Source organism: Rhea americana, unplaced genomic scaffold (genome assembly GCF_003343005.1).
Source record: "Rhea americana isolate MKP2758 unplaced genomic scaffold, rheAme1 scaffold_220, whole genome shotgun sequence".
Lineage (NCBI taxonomy): Eukaryota > Metazoa > Chordata > Aves > Rheiformes > Rheidae > Rhea > Rhea americana.
Genome location: NW_028186330.1, coordinates 222,967 through 245,264, shown reverse-complemented (window position 1 = coordinate 245,264; position 22,298 = coordinate 222,967). Strand labels below are relative to the sequence as shown.

Sequence of the window (22,298 nt, the reverse complement as noted above, 5' to 3'; positions counted from 1 at the left end):
ACAGAAGACTGCAATGTTGCAATCACTACAGCTTTAACTTGCCAGATAGAATATATGGCCACTAACAAGGTGTTTTAAAATGGTGAAACAACTAACAAAAATGCTTAAACTACTGCTAGAARCCCAGTTTTCTGGGGGATTTGAAGGAAGACATCATGAAAGTTTTAGACTGCATGTTGATGGCCACTTTGGAGGTTTCTGGGAACTACTTATTGCCTTTCAGCAACACCTTTTCTCCATTTAATGAATACAAACGGGAGACTTGATAATCCTCAAGAACTACAGTGTGGGGACAYAGAGACCAGGAGAATAAGGACATTATCCTTTTTCCCTTCTCACAAAACTATTGTCAGGGGAGAAAAGACAGAAAAGAGACAAATACTTTCTGGAGGACTARGAGCTTGGGAAAAAAGCTGGATGATCTCAGCTCAGAAGCACAACTATGACACAAGCAGAGAAGAACAACTTAAAAACTGCCATGGAATGACTCTTTGGACGTATGAATTAAAATGCATCTTCCTAAGTTACCTGGAACAGGTTGTTTTCTGGGTATCTGCAGGTATTTCTACAGTAGGCAGTGTCTACAGCTCCTGGAGAAAGCCACAACTATTAATAGATGGATATAAGCAGTTCTAACTGTGCTTTAATAGAAAACCCCTCAGTGGACCTTGTCAGTATGCGACTGATGCCAAAAAAGTGCAGAGTTTGTGTTTCAGAATCCAAACTACTCTGTTTAATATTTTCATAAACACTTTTACAAGAAACATTTACCTTATGGCAATAGATTTTTCTTTTTTCTCTCACTTCTCTCATTTTGTCATACAAAAGGAGCAATGGGAACCAGAGAATCTAACAATTTTCCATTCTTAAAAGTCTAAATTATCTTTAAAGCAATTTTATTCCTGCTCAAATACCCTAGCTACAGGTGAAATGTACATTCTTTCAGCAACAGCATCACATCTGGACTAAGTGTGTGTGTGTGTGTGTGTGTGTATATATATATACATATATACATACATATATTATATATATATATATATTATATATATATATACACACACACACACACACACACATACATATACATATATATATATTTTTTTTTTAAGGGAAGTCCCATGATGGTTTAGTGCATATGAATCAAAAACTGTATGAGGAAAACTCAAACTTTCTTGCTCCTTTCCTCTTTTTATGTGACATGTCAGGATCTTTCACTGTTTTACAGAATGCTTGTATTGCTGTGATTTTGGTATAATTAGTATATAAAATGCCTTGTCAGAGGAAACACTGAGTGGTTGCTTATAGAAATTATTTTTACAAGTAAACAAAAAAGGAGTTGGAAAAAAGAACACACACGTATTCAATCACTGGCACGCCATGTCTATAAACTGTTTTCTGTCATCCAGAACAGACAAGAYGCACGCTCTGATCTAAGCAAGCCAGATTTCGATAAACCTGCTGCTGATGACATTCGATGGGGTCAGATTGCCTATCCAATTACAARCGTTTAAAAATGACCCACAGAAAGTTTTGGAGTTAAGTTTTAACTGACCAACTGTACAACCCAAAACTATGTGCACGATCATCCCAACCCTCTTTTCCTCACAAGGAAATTTAAGAAATCTTGAAATAAGTAGGAGCAATTTTACAAGAAGCTCTAGGAAAAAAAATGCCCCTTTTTATTAAAGAGTTTTAAACTCCTGCTGCACCATAATTGCACTGATGCTTCTGTAGCGTTGTATGAAAGACAAGCGGTAGGTTGGCATGTGAATAAGATATATGGTTTGAGAGTTTTTAAAAATATTTTTGCTATGATTTTGTACATAATTTAAAGCAGTTGAGAAGAAAATATTTTGATCGAAGAAGAACCGCTCAAGGAAATCAGAGAGATAAATCGTTCAAGCTGCAGAAAGGAGACATAAATCTGTCCACTAAACTTGATGATATAAAAGCTACTCCATCCAGCTGATTTTGCATTTTCCCAGGACAACAGATGCTTCACCATCCTAGCACTAGACACCATAAGAACTTCCAATTGAACACTATCACATCTTAACATTTACTCATATGTCTAATATTCCCTGGACAGGTCATACATCATTAGGCTGACACCGGCATATACTGACAAAGAAAAATTCAAAGAGCTCTCACAGAAACCGAGCTTATGAGCAATTCATGAGGCTGATCATTTTAAGTTACATTGTATTAAATTGTCTATTCAGCGTTGAAATTCTCTACCTTGTTTCCTTATTGGGTAGTGCTCCATTTCAGCTGATTAAAAATTAAAATTTTAATCTGTGAGTGTATTGCAATGGGATTCAAAGTCAGCAGTCTGATATCTCCCAAAAGGAGGTCTTTATRGTGCAGAATGCATTTAAGTGTTGGGACATTTTAAATGATGATTAGAATCCCATGCAAYGTGCTAACATATTGCAGTAACATATACAGAGATATTAAAAAATGTGTCACATAGAAACAATTTTAAAGAGGATATGCTTTGAACAACTTGTTATTTTGACTACACTTTAGAAACTGGCAAGCAGCTTCTCTGGAGCAATCTTTTGAGTTCAGTACATCCTAATTTTTCAGTGCTGGGTCTCACAAACCCATCAATGAAATGAATAATAACAAACTTAAAGGGAGATTTTTCAAAATAAGCCTTACAAAGTTAAAAAGCTACTGCCAAAATGAGTCAAAACCCTGCAGTGCAACACACAACTAACTCTTCAAGCTGGACAACTACATCCCTGTGGTGCCACCAGAAGGTCTTGCAGCACAGTCTTCCTTCCTAACTTGGCAGCCGGGCACCATGTTGCTTCTGCTGTGCTGGCTRCCAAGACAGCCAGGGCAAATGGAGAAAGATATGGGCACTCCAGCCACACTCAYGGCTGCTGAACACCAATTTTCTACTAAAAGGTTCAGATGCTGTGTCAGGCTTGTGATAAAGGAACAAGTTGTATGGCTCTTGTGAAAAATACCCTTCCTATTGTTATTTTTGTCAGATGCTCCAAAACCTTGTGAAATTCTGCCTACTTTTATGCTGTTTAGTTTCAGAGTAAATTTCTCTCATTATAAAATTCTGGTATCAAATAGGATTTTGTAATGAAATTTAGTATCCCTTACTAAAAATAAAGCTGTGACTTCACAAACATCTCAGCCTTCGTAACAGATAAAAAGCTCAGTATTACTGGATTTTACAGAAACTGCTATATTCTTGTGCTAATTTATTCATAAAATGAAGAAAACAAAAGCCAAGAATGTCCTTGAATACTCAGTTGATTGGTGACAGAAAATGAAATCCGTTGACATAAGAAAGCTGCTGCTACAAGGTGAAGGGGCAAGCTCATTTTTCCATCTGTTTTTATTGAACACACCCTTTGTGAAATGTCATGGTCAAGGGCAGTTAAGAATTAATGTCATTCTAATCTTCTTTAAACACTAACTTTTCAGCTAAATGTGTCAGACAGGAAACTACCCATAAACAAAACTGAGATGTTAAATTACTAAGATAGCTGTGATTTCCTCCTTTTGCAAAATCTCATTACTAGCTGCAATATTATTTCTACTCAAGGAAGTCACTCTACAACACCAAATATTTTCACATGCATTGAAACATGTAGACTACACAAGTCTGCGGATGTTTGTTTTGGCAGAGAATTAAACTTCCCTGGTTTCTCTGAATTCAATGTAATCCTCCTCATTTATGTCTTCATTTAGGAAAAAAGYCACCTCAGACACTTACATATCACATCTTAAAACCACCACAAACTGATCTGCTCCTAAGATGTATTTCTCTTTCAGGAATAGGTTGCAAAGTAAAACCAACAAAAACAGCAAAAAAGCCTTCAAGATTTCATTTCATATTTATGCTTATTTGTTTAGTTAGAACAATGAATTTTATTAGAATAAGTGAGTATTTGTAAGAGTTTACATAGTAGGACTGCAGCTTAGAATTTCTCTGACAACTCGCAAAGAAGTTTGTTAGAGATAAATGGCGTCTCCTTGAGTCAGATATGCAGTGCTATCAGAAAGGYCTTGCATAAACCTCTTGAGAAAAGGCACTGACATAAGGATTATACATAACCTTTTTTTCTCCCTCAGATCTGTCTCCACTACTACAGGCTGGCTGGTCAGTTTGCTTGTCTGTCCTTAAAAATCTGGAAGATGTCAAATGAGGATCTGCAAAWTTTATTTTGCATCTTTATCCAATATTCTGCTGGAAGGTTGGAATGGGATGTAGCCTAAAACCTGATCGAGTTAGACAGTGGAATGCAATCACACAAACCTTTGACCAGAAAAACAGAAAACCATGTCCTTTCTACTGCCACAGAGTTGCACAACTCCCTGGAGCTTAAGTTTTCCTTTACACTTAAGAGTTTTCTTCTGTAAAGAAAGCTGGTGAGTACCTGGTGCTTAGAAAAGCATTWAGCTCTAGGTAATGTCTTCAAAAGTCTAGATTTAGAAGAAAGCACACCTGGCTTTTTTCTCCTCTTATTTCCAGTATTGACTCCTCTTATATGACCCTTCTTAATCTGAAGATAAACAGTGTGTCAGAGAAACCTGAGTCCAATGATGGTTTAATGCCATCCCTTTCCACTGCTCCCTGTATACTTCCACTCAGTCTAGCTCCTCCCAGGACAAATGAAGGGCAGCCAGAAGCCCTTACTTACATGATCTTTAGAAACCAAGAAAAAGTTCGAATAACAAAGTGATATCACACTGYAAATTAGACGTATTACTACAGGCTATAGCGCAACATTGGCTCTACGTTACAGTACCCACACAAGTGTAAGAGTTTCACCATCCAAAATTACGACTGGATCTCACCCTGACAGGGGACCCCACTACGGTATCTGACTTCCTGTACATGTTTATAAAGGGTCAGCAACACACTGTTGTGCAGGACTCGATGCTTCTCTGTTGAACTCTGATGTTCCGATTAAGATGAAACACCCTGCAAACAGAATAAGACACCTACTTCCCCCAGTGACCACACCATCATTCTCTGAACAGGTGAAAAACTGAAGCAGTATGCAGTTGGAGAAACTGGATTCAGGCTCCCTTCCTCCTGCTTTTATTTGTTTTAACATATAACTGTGAATCATCTCAAATAAAAAATAGCTTTAACCAAGAAAGAACACTTTTTATTAGACTATACTTACTGGTGGTGGTTTCTTATTTGGCTAAAGAATGACCAGAACATAATGCCATTAAGCATTGAAAGTAAACCCGATTTACACAGCTTGCACTTACCTAGTTAATTTTTTTGGTATAGATTGTTTTTTCTTTTTTTTTTACTATTTTAAGAGCTAAGAAAGGTGAAGTTACAAGTGAAATCTGAAAAATGACACAAGCTCAGTTTTCTAAATTAAGCAAGGCCTTATGGCCATTTTTCATTGGTTATTGAATGCCATTTCTTCAGCAGCCTTGTTGCTTAAAATTATCTTTGTCTATTAACTTCCCCTAAATACCCTGCCCAACAAAGCCTAGTAATTACTTGACACATACTTTCTCTTTAATGAGAGTTAAAGCTTACGATGACATCAGCCTGTCCTACTTGCCTGTGTGACTTGCAAGCCAGATGAAGTTTACTTACTAAATGCTGCAACTGCCAAAATTCAGGGCTGCACAGAACAGTATGTTCGGGCCCTGATGTCTTGCCAGCTTTCAATGAAGTGCTTGACAGGGACCACATGTGGAGGTCAAGTGATACTATCATGATCTCACCAGATGGTAAGTTGTGGTATTATTCCCAAGGCAGGTAGCATTAGTCTGTTCAGAAACAGTTGGCAGGTGATCCATGAACTCACAGCCAGAAGCAACTGGATGATTGTAAAAAGATCAGGAATGTTATTGATGTTGGAGAAAAGACTTTTCCAAGAATTCTGCTTGCACGCGGTTTAAATACCGAACTCTCAAGCTGTATATTTTCTTGCAAAGAAATAAAAGGGTCTCTTTTATTAACCGCTATTTTAAATCTTCCGGTCAAACAAGCCTTGTATTCTTTCATGATTATTATGCGATCTATGTTAAATGGTAAAATAAGGATACTACAGGTCCAGCTTGCTTGGGTTCCGGTAATATATTAAGGATCACCAAGTCACTTTGATGTGAATTCAGAGACTGTATTTGAGGAAGGTTGAGCAGGACTGGATTACTTTGCAGAGAACAGCAGCAATGTCAAATCTCACCAAATTTTGCAGGTCTTCCTCTCCCACTCTGTCTAGAATACCAGCCTACTCAAGTCAGAGCCTGAAACACTCAGCACTTCCCATAATCCAGCCTTAAGTTAAATCAGGTAAATGTAAATAACACTGAACTTCACCTGATACTCATCTTCTACTATTTTCTGGATAGAATTGTAAAAATAATTGCATTTATAAAAATGCAATAAGGTTATAAAGTGGACTATTCTTCCATAGTGACTTCATCATAAGCAACTTAAAAAATATAGCAGAAATATAAGAAACATAAGAAACAATATTCTCACTTTAAAGAAAGATAAAATTGTAAAGTGAGCTTTAAAGTTGACACGTATTAATGGACCTTGGACTTTATCTGAGTAAAGGCAGATTTTCAAAAAGCCAGTGTAAAGGCAGTATTACTTCCCCTTGCACTTCTGAGAGGCTGCACCTTCTGGCTAACATCAAAATCTTCACTGAAATTCTATACCAACATCCTCATTCATACTGTCTGAACTACAGAAAAAGRGAGAGGGGGAAAAAAAAGAGAAAAAAATCACTGGCCCTTAACTTTCTCAAAGTGATTAAGAGTCCTTTAAATTAATTTATCACATTGGGATATGTAACTCAAAACTATAGCACAAGTGACACTGAAAACAGCTGTATTAATTACAAGTTTTCTTTTCTTTTTCTTTTCTTTTTTTTTTTTTTTTTTTTTTTTAATAAAAAACCCTGGGACACAAAAGTGACTGGGAAATAAGTTGCTGCCTAAAAAAAAAACTATAGTTAGTTTAAAGCCTTCTGCAATTTTACTGTTAAAAATGGACATTTTTGCTTGTAAATTAAAGTACAACAACACAAAGTTGAGTAGCAGGAGCTCTCAAAAGGATGAGTAGCAATTTGGACTGAAACTACAGAATTTGCTTGGATGAACAGAGAAGAAAATATTAAAATGTAACATATTCTGAAATGATACTCTTTGAAGATACTGAGGAAACAGTCACTAAAGTACATACATCATCTAGCTGTAGCCTTTGATAACTATTTTAAAAGAATTAAAGCTTTTTGTTTGATTAAGTGTGCATATATGAAGGTTCAGAATAAATTTGAGGGATACTTTCCTCTTAAAAAGAGATATAAATTACTCCCTTTTGCTAGCAGCTTTTTGTGAGTCTTTGATATATTTCCTAAATTTGATCATGTACGTGACAGGAAGATAAGCCCTCAGCCATCACTGCATTTTTCACTCTCTTACTTTAATTTGGGCCTGCATCATTAGCTGAACTAGAATGTACTTGTCTAGCTAAATTAAACATCAAGACTGCACAGCAAATGTTATCTGATGTACTATCGGCTGGTTTCACGTTTGCCATCTGAGTGCTGTTTTCTCAGACATGAAAAGAAAAGCCTGGATGCTTCTCATCCAGCTAACCGAAACAGCATGTTTAGAACTCTTTAAGGAGAAATGAACAAATCACTTTCAAATTAGGTATTAATTGTTCTGTGTTTTAATTTCACATTTTTAAGCACCACAAAGCTCTTTTACTTCATACTATTGTTCTGCTAATTGGTTCTAGTAGATCTTGATACCAGACTCTGTGATAGGACAGGAGAGTGGTAGCCAGGTTCAAGTCCAGTAGAAATATTAAGTAGATAAAATTTTTCAGATTTATGACTGGTAACAAAGACCGTTATTTCTACGTAACTTAATTCAGTGTCTCATTGCTAATGAGAGTATCTCCTGCCCTTGTCTGTGAAGGGCAGCAGTTTGTACTTGGCTTCTCCAACACAAAGCAATTAAATGAAAACCCCATGAAAAGCTCCATCCTTACACACTCTTCTTAAACAATGAAATATTGCCCAATCCTTTGGGTAAAACTGCTCAAATCCAGGGAAGCAGAATACCATGAGGGATCAGTATGACTTTCTAACTTCTGACAGGTAGCGACATCATCATTTGCTAGGCACAACAGTAATCCCATCACCGCACAAGGCATAAGCATCCCAAAGGCTCATTCCTCAAAGGACTGCTGTCAATAGAGCAAACATAGAAAGGAAAAAAAAAAGTATAGAAAGCATCAGTAGCAAATAATATAGCCATTTTTCTTTAAAAAAAGGGCAAAAAATTGTAACCAAAAAGACTGTCTTAAATTGATGATTTCTGTCATTCAGTCCTGTGAGCAACAGTTGTAGGGCTAAGGTGGGATATGAGTAAGGAAGGTAGTGGTACATCTGAATGATAGCAGAAAGGTACAGTGATAGTTACGGGAAAGAGAAATGAAAGCACAGAACATCATGACTATCCACTTGCCCATTTTTGTCTTAAATCAATGAAAATATCCGACACTGACCTAAACCTGATATGGACTTTGCATGGAATAGGATCAACCTTTTCACACTGCTGCTTATTTTTTCAGTGAAAGATACATGCCAGTAGAGTGCATTTGGCCTCAATTCCACAGCTCCCTGCTCCCAGTAATTTGAGCTGGGTGCTTGCATCTCAACCCCTGGACTGAAAATACAACCCTGGGCTCTGTAGGTCTCTCTGATATTGCATTTACAGTGCTAAAGTTGTAATACATATATCAGGCAAGCTGCTTTAGAGGAAATTTCTTATTGCCCATATTGTTTTCCAGTAAAACTTACGGCCTTGTTCTACAAGTGCAGAGTTTTGCACGTATAAGCACCAAAGAGAGCAACGATTGCGAAGAGAAATCAAAGCTCCTGTCTTTAATGAGACCTGTTGCCTGGTTATCAAATCAGTAATAATAAGATGTAGTGGTCGGTAAGAAGGTTGCCTGTGACTGGTGCGATATCAGATTGTAACRAGACAAATACTTAGGCAAAAAACACCTCTTCCACATTATCCAAAAATAGCTCTACTGGATTAGATCAAAGGTTCTTCTGTGCAGGCTTCTGTGTCAGATGGTGGCCAGCACCTAGAGGAGAGTAGAAGGAAAGGGCAGGTGTGTTTAATACTTCCTTCTCCTCCAATACTTTTGCAGCTACCAACTATTTTCATGTCAGGGACTTCCTGGTGTGGTTTCTGTTTAATAATTCCCAATGGATTTATCTCCTGCTTACATGAGCCCATGGAAACTTTGAGCACCCACACCAACCCTCGGCAAGGGATTTCACAGGCTACTAAGTTCTTTGTTTTTTTATGTTTTGTTCAAGTTTTTTTTTTCTACTAGCTTCAAACGATGTTCGTCAGCTCTTGTAAGGCCAGTTAGGCAGCTGAACAGTCAAATTCCTATCCACGGTCTTCATGCCATTCTTTCAAGCTGAAGAATCACAGTTTAAGTTTTTCCTTGTATTAAGCTCTTCCATACCTTTGACCACCCCAATGCCCTTCTACAAACCTTTTCCCATTCTCTAATATCCTTTTGGAAATGAGAGGAGCACAACTGCAGTATTCAAGATTGCATAACAAAGCTCAAAATACAGTGGCATAAAATTCTTCCCTCCCCCAGACCATTACCCTTCTCCTTTCCTAAAATTCTCTGAGTTTGACTTGCTTTTTGATTGCTACAGAGCTTTGAGCTGACTTTTTCAAAAAGGACTATATATTATAATTCTAAGATCTTCCTGACTGGTTACTGTCAGCTGAGAGCCCAACATTTTATATTGTACTAGGAAAAGACCATTCTGATCTTTCTTACATATATTATTGCACACTAACCTGTACACTCCTCCATTACAAGAGTGGATCCCATGATTTTACTTTTTAATCAATTATTTAAGAATAAGATGACCTTCCCCCTTACAATACAGATACTTGGCTTCTTTAAAACAACTTCTGGTGAGGGACCTCTGTGGAAGCCTTTTGGAAACTCAAGCAGCTTGTATCAACTAGATCATCCACATCCACGTGTTTGTTGAATCCATCAAGAACAGTCTAAGAGATCTGTAAGGCAGGATTACTGTTTATTAAAGCCATATTTGCTTCACTCTGTACATTATCTCCATACAGATGCCAAGTAATTAAATTCTCTATTATGGTTCCGGTAATTTTTCCAGTATATGCACCACACTAAGAGGTTTGCAGTTTTCTTGATCTCCTCTGCTTCTTTGCAAACACCAGCTCTACTTCCACCTTTTTTCTTTAAATTGCTTTATGAAATCCAGAGTGTGGCACTGGTAGCATTTAGCAACAGCATTCAGTATTTTCTGTACATCTTTGTTACCTGCCTCTACAATAAAAAGAGACTTCACAGAGATACAATCTTTTCTGCTCCAGATAGCGCTGCTGTTCTCCAATGCACCACCTCAGGAATATTTTGCATAGCTACTGTTCAAACAAAGGAACTACAGGACATTCTGTATCTATGCTATTGGACAAGTTTGATTTTACTATCTGACTGCGTGGGCGACCAAAGAGGAATTGTTTGAATATCCTAAGAGAATAGCAGGCAATTCTCTGGTCAAAGAGAAAGGAAGCATTTATGTCAGTGTGGAAAATTACGTATTTTATAATGTCTGTGTGAGCAAAAGAAAAAGATCTCATCAYGTCCATACTTTCCGAACATCTACAGAAACACATAAATGAAGTTAATAAGCTTCTAAACAGAATTTCAAACAGGATAACCGCAATAAAACCCCCAGCGTGAGATAGATACTAAAAGCCTAAAGGAAAGTTCATAATTATCACGCAGCACTTACAGCCTAGTATATTCAAAATAAGTGATTTCTACATGAAATTGATATGAAATAGAGACACAGATACAATATCCATTCCTAATAGGTTTAGCTATTGATCATCTATCCGCATTAAAGACTCAGCTACTCTTTGACTTCATCAAAATACTGCCTCATACCAGCTGTGTAAGAAATCTCATCTCTTGGTCTGACACTGTACAGCAGATGTGTGTACTCTACCACTCTAATATCCAAAATCTAATGCAAAAACTAGATAGAGTGCCATGTATGATTTGTTTTCTTAGCAGTCGTACTACCCCTCTGCAGTCTCAAGAATTCTGAAGAGTAGTATTAGGTTTGTTCTTTAAACCACGAAAGGACATCTCATACATCCTCAAGTATCTGCTGACTTCTCAACAACAACAGGAAAACACCAACCATCCTTACCCCAAACACACATAAAAAAAAAGAGGAGGGTTTCTTCTTTTCTGCCTAATAATTATATAACTTGGGTAACTAAGCAATATTTTGGAAAATGGGCACCTCTAACGCCCTTTTTAATGTCCTTTAAGATACAATATCCCTGTCCCTATCCTTAAAATACTGTTGAGAGGTATCATGTATCATACAAGGGTTCTAACAAGTTAGGCACCAAAATCAAAGACTGTAGATAACACTCATGATATTCCTAAGTTAACAAACAAAGGCAAAGGAACTTTTAAAAATAGCATTCACCATCTACATTTCAGGCCTCCTTCATACATGCAAAGAAAACCAAACCAAATGAAAAGGGTACAAACCCAATCATCAAATTCCTTTTAATCAAATAAACAAGTGATATGTTCTTCCTCCTCCTTTGAACAAATCCTGCTTTCCTACCTTAACTAACTTATGAAACCTAAAAATTAATCTAGAAGATGAAAAAACAGCTTTTTCCTACAGCAGAAAYTGATTCACTGCATCCTTCCTCAGAACACACTGTCTGTTACTCTCAAAGGAGATTTCTGGATGTTCCATAGATGGGAGGAGGGAAAAAAAACCACCTCCCCCCCCCCCAAACATTCACAGAACGCTTAAGGGAGAAAGGAAATGTGTCATTAGAGAAAGGTTGAGAAGACCTCACCCAGAAGACCTTTGAGTCAAAAGAAACCTCCCTTCCTCTCTGAAAAATAATTAAAAAAAATGCAGTTGTATTTCGTTGACTTCTAACAGATGTTTCTGACCTACGTGTAACCTGTGAAAGGCAGATAACTAATCTAAGTCCATCCACCCTTTCACTGAATTAAAGGCTCCTTATTAACAGAAGACAACCATCAGGCGTTCTCCACAATGAACTGCTCACAACTTTTCACCTTACACAGAAATACAGAAAAAAGTGTAAGGTAAACAATAAAACATAAACAATACTTCTGAAAATAGTAAAAAAGAACCTTGGGAGAAAAAGGCTGTCATCCTCACAAAGCACTCAGCTCTTTCTCAGAACTGAAGATGACTGCAGGACTTGTTTGTTTTTAATAGTGGAGTCACCCAAAGTAGCCAGGGACAAAGCTGATTCAAGGTACTGTAATTCTGGAGACACGCAGATGGAGAGCTCTAGTGAAGGCATCTTTACTGACACAGCTGCATATATTATTAACATACCTTACTCTTCTCTATTCTACGTGACATGTATTGATTGCTTTAGGGTCTAAATTGCAGCCACACRAAAATACATCATTTTGAAAACCAGAGGTGAACAGCAGTTGCACAGGATTTCAGATTAATCAAAGAAGGTTCTCTGTTGTGCTCTACTGACTGATCTGTGCTATTAGATTATGAAGCAGCAAGGTGGAAGAGTGGAATCACTTTGCGGAAACGTACAAGATTGATATCTGCACAAAAATGAGCATGACGGTGAACATTAGGGGAGAAATGCTTGCTTTGTTGAGATTGCTGTACTAGCAATCTCAATTTAAATTGCTGTTGCAACAGAAGGTGGTAGAGTGAAGAATAATATGATATTAAAATCACAATGGCCAGATTTTCAGAGTTGCTGAGCAACCAGAAGTACCTTCTGGTATCTTGAAAGTTCAGAAAACCTAAGCTACAAACTCAGCTTCCTAATTATGGGCAAGCTAAAAATCTTGGCTACTTCTCTAAAATATATTTTACTTCCAACTCTAAGGAAGACAATGAATCACACTTCCAATTGCCTTCCAATCGCCCCTAATGTACATAGATATACATGGGAAAACTAGGAACCACAACTTCAGAGTCTGATTCTGGAAATCTGAGTCAATGCATGGTTAATAACGATCTGAATAATTTCCTATTTGTTAACTATTATTTCAGTATTTTTATTCATATATTTCTTTCACTACCTACCCWTTACTTTTATTACTTTAATCTGTTTCTTGTGCTAGCAGAATAAATTCCAGGTACGTTTTTATTATACACTGTTCATACACAATGTGATTTAAGGCATTTCAAGGTTGCCTGCAGATAGGCACAAATTCACTGGCCTTCAAAAGGATGTTTTCTCAGACTACCTTCTCCTTTGGACACAGTTTCAATACACTCAATTAACCAGAAGGGATTTAAAATGTTGTTTTCCATCACTGATATAATATATCTATACAGATTTGTAAAAAGGATGAGTACTACCATGATAGAAATTCTACTGTGAGAAAGGTATCTCCATAAAAGGTAAGAAAAAGCTACTGAACGCATGGGTTGCCTAAACTAAGGGGGCTGCTACCTCAGCAGCACTCCTATCGCAGACTGCTGATGGAGCCACAGCTCCTGCACATGGCATAAACATTAGAACATGTGCCTTCAAAAGCTGTCATCTCCAACAAGAGGGTAGAAATATTCAGAAAAAAATAAAAAGAATAAAAATTGTCCACGAAGATGGAAAAAGTAACATTTTCTTTTCATTTCCATAAAAGACATAGCAAGTAGTAAAAACTCCTTATCTACGTAACCAAGAAATCTGGCAACTTTTTCATATTAGTTACCTTATTTTCTCCAGGAAAAATACGGCAGTCTTATTTACGTCTGTTTATGTTAAAAATGATTGCCTTAAACATGACATATTMATTTAGGCATAAAAATTTATCAAAAATATTCTGGAGGTAGGAACAAAGSAACGCTCTGCCAGCAATGCTTCAAGCAAACCTTTGACTCTCTCTGTGATATTTCTTTTTGCTCATGTGAGTAAATATCTTCAACAAATGGAGTATTCTTGGTACAAAAAGATTACCCTTGGTAAAATTGAGGGCAAGTGGTCTACCCTAAAGTTACAAATGACCAAAAATTGGCCTACAACTGTCCTGGGAAATCCAAGTCTGAAACCTAAATGGAAAAGAGAGGAACATAAGAAGCAGGGCAAAACCCACAYCAAGTCACCTATCTTAGTTTGTCTACGGCAACACGTAGAAAACTATATAAGCATAAACAAGAACAATTTTCAGGGCTTTTTTCCCCTCTAAGAGGTAATTTCTAAAAGTGCAAGGCCAGATCCTCACCTGCATCAGAAGCAACAATACAATTTTCATTAATCTATGAAACTCTGTCTTCTATTGCAAATGAAATTGAAGTCTATTGAACAAATGCTAGAATATTCATACTGCATATTGCCTCATTCCTCTCCTAAGTACACAGATTTGACTGGCTAGTAACAAATGCCAGATGCTTCCATTGATATCTACRTATGATTAGAAAGCGCTTCTGCTTTGAAAGTCACCACAACTGAAAGAAATGGCACATGGCTTATTTACCACAGTCCACAAGCTGCATTTGTGGCTTCTGGAGTTGATATTAGAGCCATTATGCAGATGAAGGCACTGATCATCAGTTCCAATTCTGATGTTATCTCCTAAAAGCTTCATGATTTTGTTTTGAAAGAAAGCACTTCCATCTCATAGTAAAGGCTCTTACAGAAAGCCCCTGGGGCCTTCTTTATCATCATCTCCTCTCACTCCAATTTCTGTACTTTCCCAAACATACTTAAGGAAAAAAAGAAAAAGAAAATAAAAGAAGGGGAAAAAAAAGGAATTATTCCTATAAACTAATTTGCCAGTGAACAATACTCTTGGCCTCCCAAAGATTCAAATGCTCAATTTTAGAATTCTCCCAAGACATGAACCAAATCACATTACTTTTTCTTTTAAACAGGGGTCACTGAATAGACTCCTCAGGAGATGCATTTAATTCTGCCAGACTTCACATGCAGCTTTAAGCAACCACCTTTTCCCCTGTTCTATGCAACCGAATACTCATACAGATYTTCCATTACGTATTTTGTCTGTGTAAAGTGCATGTTTTCTGGGGCGCAGATGTGGTATATACAACACCTACCGCAAGGCTTCCGCAAGTTTTGCTAGCACAAACATAAATACTGTATCTCAAGAGACAAACTGGTTATATGTGCACCTTCCCCCACTATTTATAACATCCAAAATTCTCTCCTGCTATTCATACAGAATAGCCTGAAGTTCTCTGAGAGTGAACAGATACTGTGTGCAAAGGAGTTTCATTTTTTGCCCACACCACACACCGGTCTGCAGTACAGATCTGAAYGGTGCAGACTCTGCGTTGCAGATTACAAAGGAGAGAGGATCTCCTTGCTTCTATAGCAGGTCATCCAAACATCTACATTTCATAGCAGAAGTGTTAACATACCATGATCTTTTCCTGAATATTTTTTCAAGTCATTTCTCATTATTCTAAATTCTATCATATGGCAGATGTTTAAAAGAAGAAGAGGGGGAAAAAAAAAGTCTCCCTTCTTTGACTTTGCTCTCCTTTGTAAATTGTTCAGCACATTGAAACATTGCTTACTTGTATCAGAAATGAAGTTACACAGAGGAAATACTACCTGTAAACAGACACGAGAAATGAATGCTTGGCAAGGTACAGCAGGGGTCTTACCCTCAAGGAGGTTGATTACTGTGAGCCACACAGAGACAAGAGTTGAGATACAATAAAGTTATATTGCAGTGATCCACCTATCTAGAAAAAGGAGTGGCGAAAATCTAAGTGTAATTAAAACATTCTAGTCTTCATGGAAGTTCCTGATTGCAATCACTAGGCAGGGAGATGTGAAAAATATTCCTAAAAGATTAGCTATACTGTGAAGAAAATGGAATCAAGCCCAAGAGCTTGACAAATGAGTTAAAAATAATTGGTCTGTTGGGTTTGAAGGTCAAACTACATATATTCATAACAGCTACAGTATTTGCTTTTCTAACATAGCTTTATGGAAGCGGTTAGTTTAAAAGAAAAATCCTTCTAAATGTTCAGATCACCAACATTTTCATTCTCTATTAATGTGCCAGCTTCACTAGAAATAAACATGTTCCCCTTTGCAGGATCTTCCTGTTAGTAACAGTTGCACATAAATAAAGTTTTCTAAACAAACATCTTATCTTTTTATGGAAGGAAGTCCATTAATAAGGAATTGACGTCCTTCCCTGAAAAAAAAAGCTAATTCTTTCCCATAAACTAAAGAAATAAACTTACACCATGAGATTTTTTACTCTATTTTTCACAGCAAACTTGAGAGTCTGCATGTAGATAAAATAGAACTGTTTGGGTTTTGATATAAACAATATTCCCGTTGCTACCTTGGCACATAATACTAAATCTTTAATCTTTTCCCTCAGTTTTTGATTGCTTCATGGGACTTGTGCTTCATTTCAAGTGTATGCCTCATGCTCCTGTTTGAGCTACTGTGCAGCTTGTGAGCAACTTCCAAACCGGCAGCCTGAGATGCACGTAACAGTGGTTTAATATTTTCAACTGTGCAATTGTTTTGAAAGATGTCCTTTACCTAACAAAAACAGGATAAAAGAACAGTCAGATGAACTCCAGCAACCGTGTTTTTAATCTACAGCACACTTCAGTGACTTTGCCAGCTACACAAGATATTTCTTTTGCCCCAAATTAACTTCACTATGGAGTTCACACTGATGCGACCTCATCTGCTTTCCTTCCTCAAACTAACTTTTTCTTTAGACTAAGAGAATAAATTCAAAGTTGACACTGCACTGTATGCTACTTGTGACAACAAAACGAATGCTCTTCCCTAATGAGTTCAGAAAGCCGTCACTTTTGTCCATTTGAAACAATGCTGAAAATAGCAAACTGCATATTTAAAAACAGTTTAGCTTTTCAATGTTTTTGTGCAACACAATTTAAGACATGCTGATGCCCTACTATGCGAAGGTAAGTCTGAGAGAAGAGTAGCACAACAGAGCCTGTGATTAYTACACTTGTATAAACTCTACACTTGTATAAACTTATAAGTTATAGTATCATAATATTTTTTAAAGAAACATCTATTTATCTTAAGTGCACTGGATGTGTAGCTCTAGGAGACACCAGAAACTGTATCAAAATATTTCCCGTAGGAAATTCAAAGAGAATTTAAAAAGTTCATCAAACGTTGCAAGATAAGATACTCATTTCTCTTGTGCTGTGCCTATAAATAAGTGTTAATTTCAAAAGGCATCTATTCAGATTCTGAAAAATAACCTGAAACACTCTTATGTCCCAGTAATCACACCATTAGCTATGTTAAGAATGTGAAAATAAGATCCTAGTTCAGGCTGAGATTGTCCGAGTTATGTACATTGGTGAGATAGTATACAAAAATGAAAAGTCATTAACTTTACCACAGCTGTGTATCAATATTGCTTACACAATATCCTGTTAGATAAAGCACTTAAAGTATGTTAATACAGGTAAAGAAAAGAGACAGGGAGTCAGACTGAGCTCCGGACTTATCATCCATAGTACTGAACTCAAAGACTATTCCCTTGTTCCTTTTCGGACAAATACAGTTTGCTTTCTCAAAGACAAACCTGCTATAGGCAAGCCTTAAGCAGGGCAGGTGCAGCTGCATCACATGGCCCTGAAGTTAGGGACTGACTGYTTCTTCTTTTATTTGGCACCTACATGTAGCTTTACACACTGACTTTTAAAGCTTACATTTACAGTATGACACTTTTGTTGATGGAGCAAAGTCTTGATGTGTATGGGTACATCTAATAACAAAACATACCTGATTGACACCATAAAAACAAGAACACATTCCTTTTCCAGAAAATCCTCTTTTCAAAGAGCTAAGTCCTCATTTTTCCCCCTTTAAAATCTAATTTTGGGTAACTGTGTTGTGAAACAATGAAGACAAAATAGTGGATCACATGGTCCAGCTCAGAAAGCAGGGCAGATGTGTCCCACAGCAGCTCTGAAAATAGGGTTGTAGGGAACATCCTGACAAGTACTTGGACAAAACAGTGTGCTGTAGGGTTTCATCAGTCGCTAGAAGAGTGACCTATTTTTCAGGACTATCCCGGCCAACAAGGACGTCTATTCATCCGTATAATTTTCAGCTTGAAAGTGAGGAAGGTTTAGGGCAATCCCCAGAAGGCTCAGCAAATATGTACAAAACTCTAAGACTTTTGACAAATTTTGTATTTTCTAAAATGAAGAGTTTCAGTGTGCTTGAGGTAATGGCTAGCCAAAATATCTGTGATTGACTTTAGGTCTGAGGGACTAACTGATCTGTAGCTAATGCATTTAGCAAAGGACACATTGTGTGGTGACACTGTTACCTGTGCTGTTGTCTTCTCCTGCCCACTCATCTCCGTGTTCTGCAATGGAGGCGTTGCGACCGGTGGAGGAGGTGCTCTGCGCTTCTTCATTTCTGGGTTCGCCGTCATTCCCGAGATGTTACCAAGGGACAGGGATGGGCCCAAGGTAATGGAACGTGAATTCACCGAAGGGGAATTTGGTGCTGTGGAAAAACCCTGTAAATGGATTAACATCTTGGATTAACATCACTTTTTGAAAACAATGGGAAAGAAAGAAGAAAAACAAGACACATCTGGTTACCGTTTAAACAATGATATGAATAATCATGTATGTTCCTCTGCCAAACTTGCTGTATTGCAAACTGTAACTTCTAGATACTTATAAAGGTCAACTTGAACAAAGACTACAGGCAGTATTAGCAAGTCAGAAGGCAGTAGAAGTATCCACTGTGGTCCAACAATTTTAGTGATAGGAATACACCCCTGTTTGCTGTTTAAAGCATATGATTCATCTAGAGACTTCATTAAGGTTATCCAAATGTACTTTTGGTTTTTATTTAAATTAGAAGAAATATATATTTCTGAAAGTAAGACTTATTTTTAATTCAGAACAGTATTTTAATCACACTCTATATCCCAGGTGTCTATTTTCTTATCAAGCTATCTCGCTTACCTGATTCTGCTCTACAGATTTGGAAGAGAGAAACTCTGCTACCATAAAACCATTTCCAATCTATGTACACAATCAAGCATGAGCATTGACAATTAGCTAAAAACCACCACTGAATCTGTCCAAAAGAAGTATCAATCACTGGCTCTACTCCGAATTTAAACATGTCCAAATGTAAGGAGAAGTAGAAACTATTTGGGGAATTCCTTAATACTAAAGTAACTTCTTTCAGTTCTTGTTCAAAACTTAATGAAATCAATGAAAAGGTTTTCACTGATTTCATTGATTTGGGATCAGAGCCTTAATATACTTTTATGTTAATACATAAATAATAAATACGTACAATCATATACTTAAAGCCCACAAATAAGAACCACTAGTAAACGTAATTTCCTGAAATCATGTACGTGCACTATTTTCACCAGGTCAGAGAGGAAAATGAATGATATGTGCAAAGTCAATCACATGGCTTAATGCACCGTAGGAGAGCATTGGACATGACTGAGATACRGCAACTTAAAGTGAATCCATTTCTTAACACCTCACCTCACAGATGCAACAACTATTTTTGTCATTTGTTGGCAGCCTGGGCAGCATGGCCAAGGATGAGAAGATGGAACAAATTTCTTCCCCACAGGAGTAGCTCTCCACCTCAGGACTGAAGTGCATTTGTGAATTGGGCAAATTTCAAATGCTGCATATGCTTTTCCGATTTGTGAAGACAGAAGTATGTTTTCTATGGCTGCCATTCTGGTACTCAGCACTCGCGCTAATTTTACACTTCAAGCAAAAGTTCTAATAGCAAATGGAAAAGTCTACTTCTTGCAAGACCACCAAAGCACAGAGTCCACTGAATTCACTAGAAGTTAGATTGAGAGTCTAAAACAGAGACTAGTCTGGGCTCCAAGGTCATCATCTTAGAAGGCAATCATAAAATGTCTTTTATAAACTGCTCACTTTTTAAAGGATGAACAGAACCTACTATGGACACTTTTAGAAATCTTAATCATATTAATAAAACAAGAAAAGATTTTTCTACCGAAAAGGATAACTGTGCTGTTGTGAGAATCTCATTTTACAAAAATAAATGTGCATAAAAGTGGAAGTTAGCTATGTTTGTTTTCAAAAGATATCCCTCATATGTAACTCTCTTCTCTAAAGGCCTGTTATTAGCATTTCCTTGACTTTCTGGTGACACTAAGTGGCATTTAAAGGTCAGCAAGGAAGAGACTGCAGCTTGCCTGTGAGAGTGATTTGACTTCTCGTTCCCTGTCCACACTGGTCAATAAAAATTTTTCAAAATGTCAAGTTCTTTCCTTGTGAGGTTGCTACAGCCAGGCCTTTCTTCCGCAGCTCTCTGCCAAAACCCACATATTTGAGCTCTCTGTCTTGTTATGCAATTTCCTTCTGAGAAGTTTTCAAATCAAAGGTAATCAGTCGAGTTGTTTTTAAGCACTCGACGTACCAGACGCATCAGCAAAAAGTAAGGCTTTTTCTTTTTTCCAAAACAGAGATAAAAATAATAAAAATATGATGTCTGTAGGGGATGCATTTTTGTGCGAGTGCACCATGAATAAATAAGAAGGTAAGACCTGAAGCAGGTAGACAAATCCATCTAGCCAGTGGCAGCAGGGTAATTCATCTCTACTGGAATTTAAACACTACTAATGCAAATTCTTATTGAGTGGCTGAATAACAGCATAACTGATTACAATTGGCCATTCAAAATGCCAGAAAGGTTGTCAGAGCTACTGCACAAACTGAAGTTGGAGGCTGCTCTCCTTGATATGATACTGAAATCCCTTGCATTAGTATTAAATCTGACAACACCAAAATTGAATTAATTTAAGCAAACCAAAACCAAAGTTATGAGACCACTTGGAGACACAGATTTAAAAAAAATAAAAAACCCCCCTCAAATTGTGACAACTCAGATTTTCCTTTTCAACTGGTCATATTGAATACAATTTGGTTTTTGCAGTTCCTGAAGCACTTGTGACCAACACTACAGTACCTGCAGCCAGTCGGCAGTCAGAGAAGAAGAAAAAAAGGTATTTTTTTCTGCTCTGTAGATGGGGAGAGTAGGGGAGTGGAAGGTGTTTAGTACTTGCACCTTAACTTCAATCTGGTTTATTATCTCATTTCCTTTTGCTGCTGGTAAGAAATAATCCAATTATCCACTATAGTATTGAAAGAGAAAGGCAACTGTTGCATTTCTGCAACAGTAACTCCTACAGTCAATACCATGTTGATTCTGTCTGACCAAGTAGGTTTTCAAASTTTTACTGTAAAAGTTTTGAATTATGTTTTGAAGTGTACACAGCTACAACCCTACCCTTGTATAAGACTATTTTCGTATCTAACTAGCAATTTCAAATCTTGTGGTCAGGCCTCATTTGGTGAGCATCAGAACATACCCAGCTAAAATTAGAAATGCCTGAAAATGTTCTCTGCTCTGTGTCTCTGCRAGTTCTCCCTCACCCTGAACATGTTCCTTTCATTTTAGTACTGAATTTGCTCATCACAGAAATCCTAGCGCACCAGGTATGAGGCAGGTAAACTCCTTTTCGAAGTCACCTACTTTATCTCCCTGCACTGAAGTAGCATAACAAACCTTTCCCTGCAGAGGCTACTAGAAGTTTCCTACCAAACAGGTCCTCACCACCTGCAATTATCCAGTTCGACTGCTTAACTGTCTTTATCATTAGAAAATCATGCCCTGTGCCTTAACTATAATCTCCCTTCCTAGAAGTTTATCTGATTACTTCTTGTCCTAACCTTGGATGTGAAATATCTAAGCCACTCCTGCAGCTAGGAGCGCAGCCTTGGTTTCCCACTCATTTCTGCTCACTTTGCACTGCCTGTGTGGTCCACTGTCTTTCATAGTATAAAAATTGCAAGAACAACCACCTGAGGATGAGGAACAAGAAAAGATGAGCTCCAGGAGAAAAGCTTTCAAAGCCAATGAGACCGAGGGAGAATTGAACCGAGGGTCTCAAGAGTACACCGTTTCTGAATTTCTAAGCCAGGAACAAGCGTGGGTATTACGCAAGCCCCAYGCACTGCACTGAGAACAAAGACCCCCTGCAACCACAGAGCACTTCCAAGAATCTTGGTTTTTTTGTTATGCTTTTTCTGATATGAAGCAATCCTCTAAACTCTTTYTCCATTTATGAATTAGATAGGCGTTGAATGAACATAGGGGAAAAAAAACAACAAATAATTTTTTTT

The 22,298-nt window shown here is 37.4% G+C and overlaps 1 protein-coding gene across 6 annotated transcripts in view; it reads right to left on the bottom strand.

Annotated features, from left to right (window-relative positions):
- COBL (cordon-bleu WH2 repeat protein) overlaps positions 1-22,298 on the bottom strand; it is a 158,541-nt gene that overhangs the window by 56,499 nt on the left and 79,744 nt on the right. For all 6 annotated transcript variants that reach the window (XM_085305456.1, XM_085305457.1, XM_085305461.1 and 3 more), the window contains one exon: positions 18,419-18,613. In XM_085305456.1, coding sequence (XP_085161582.1) covers positions 18,419-18,613 — 195 coding nt within the window. The remainder of the gene's footprint in view (positions 1-18,418; positions 18,614-22,298) is intronic.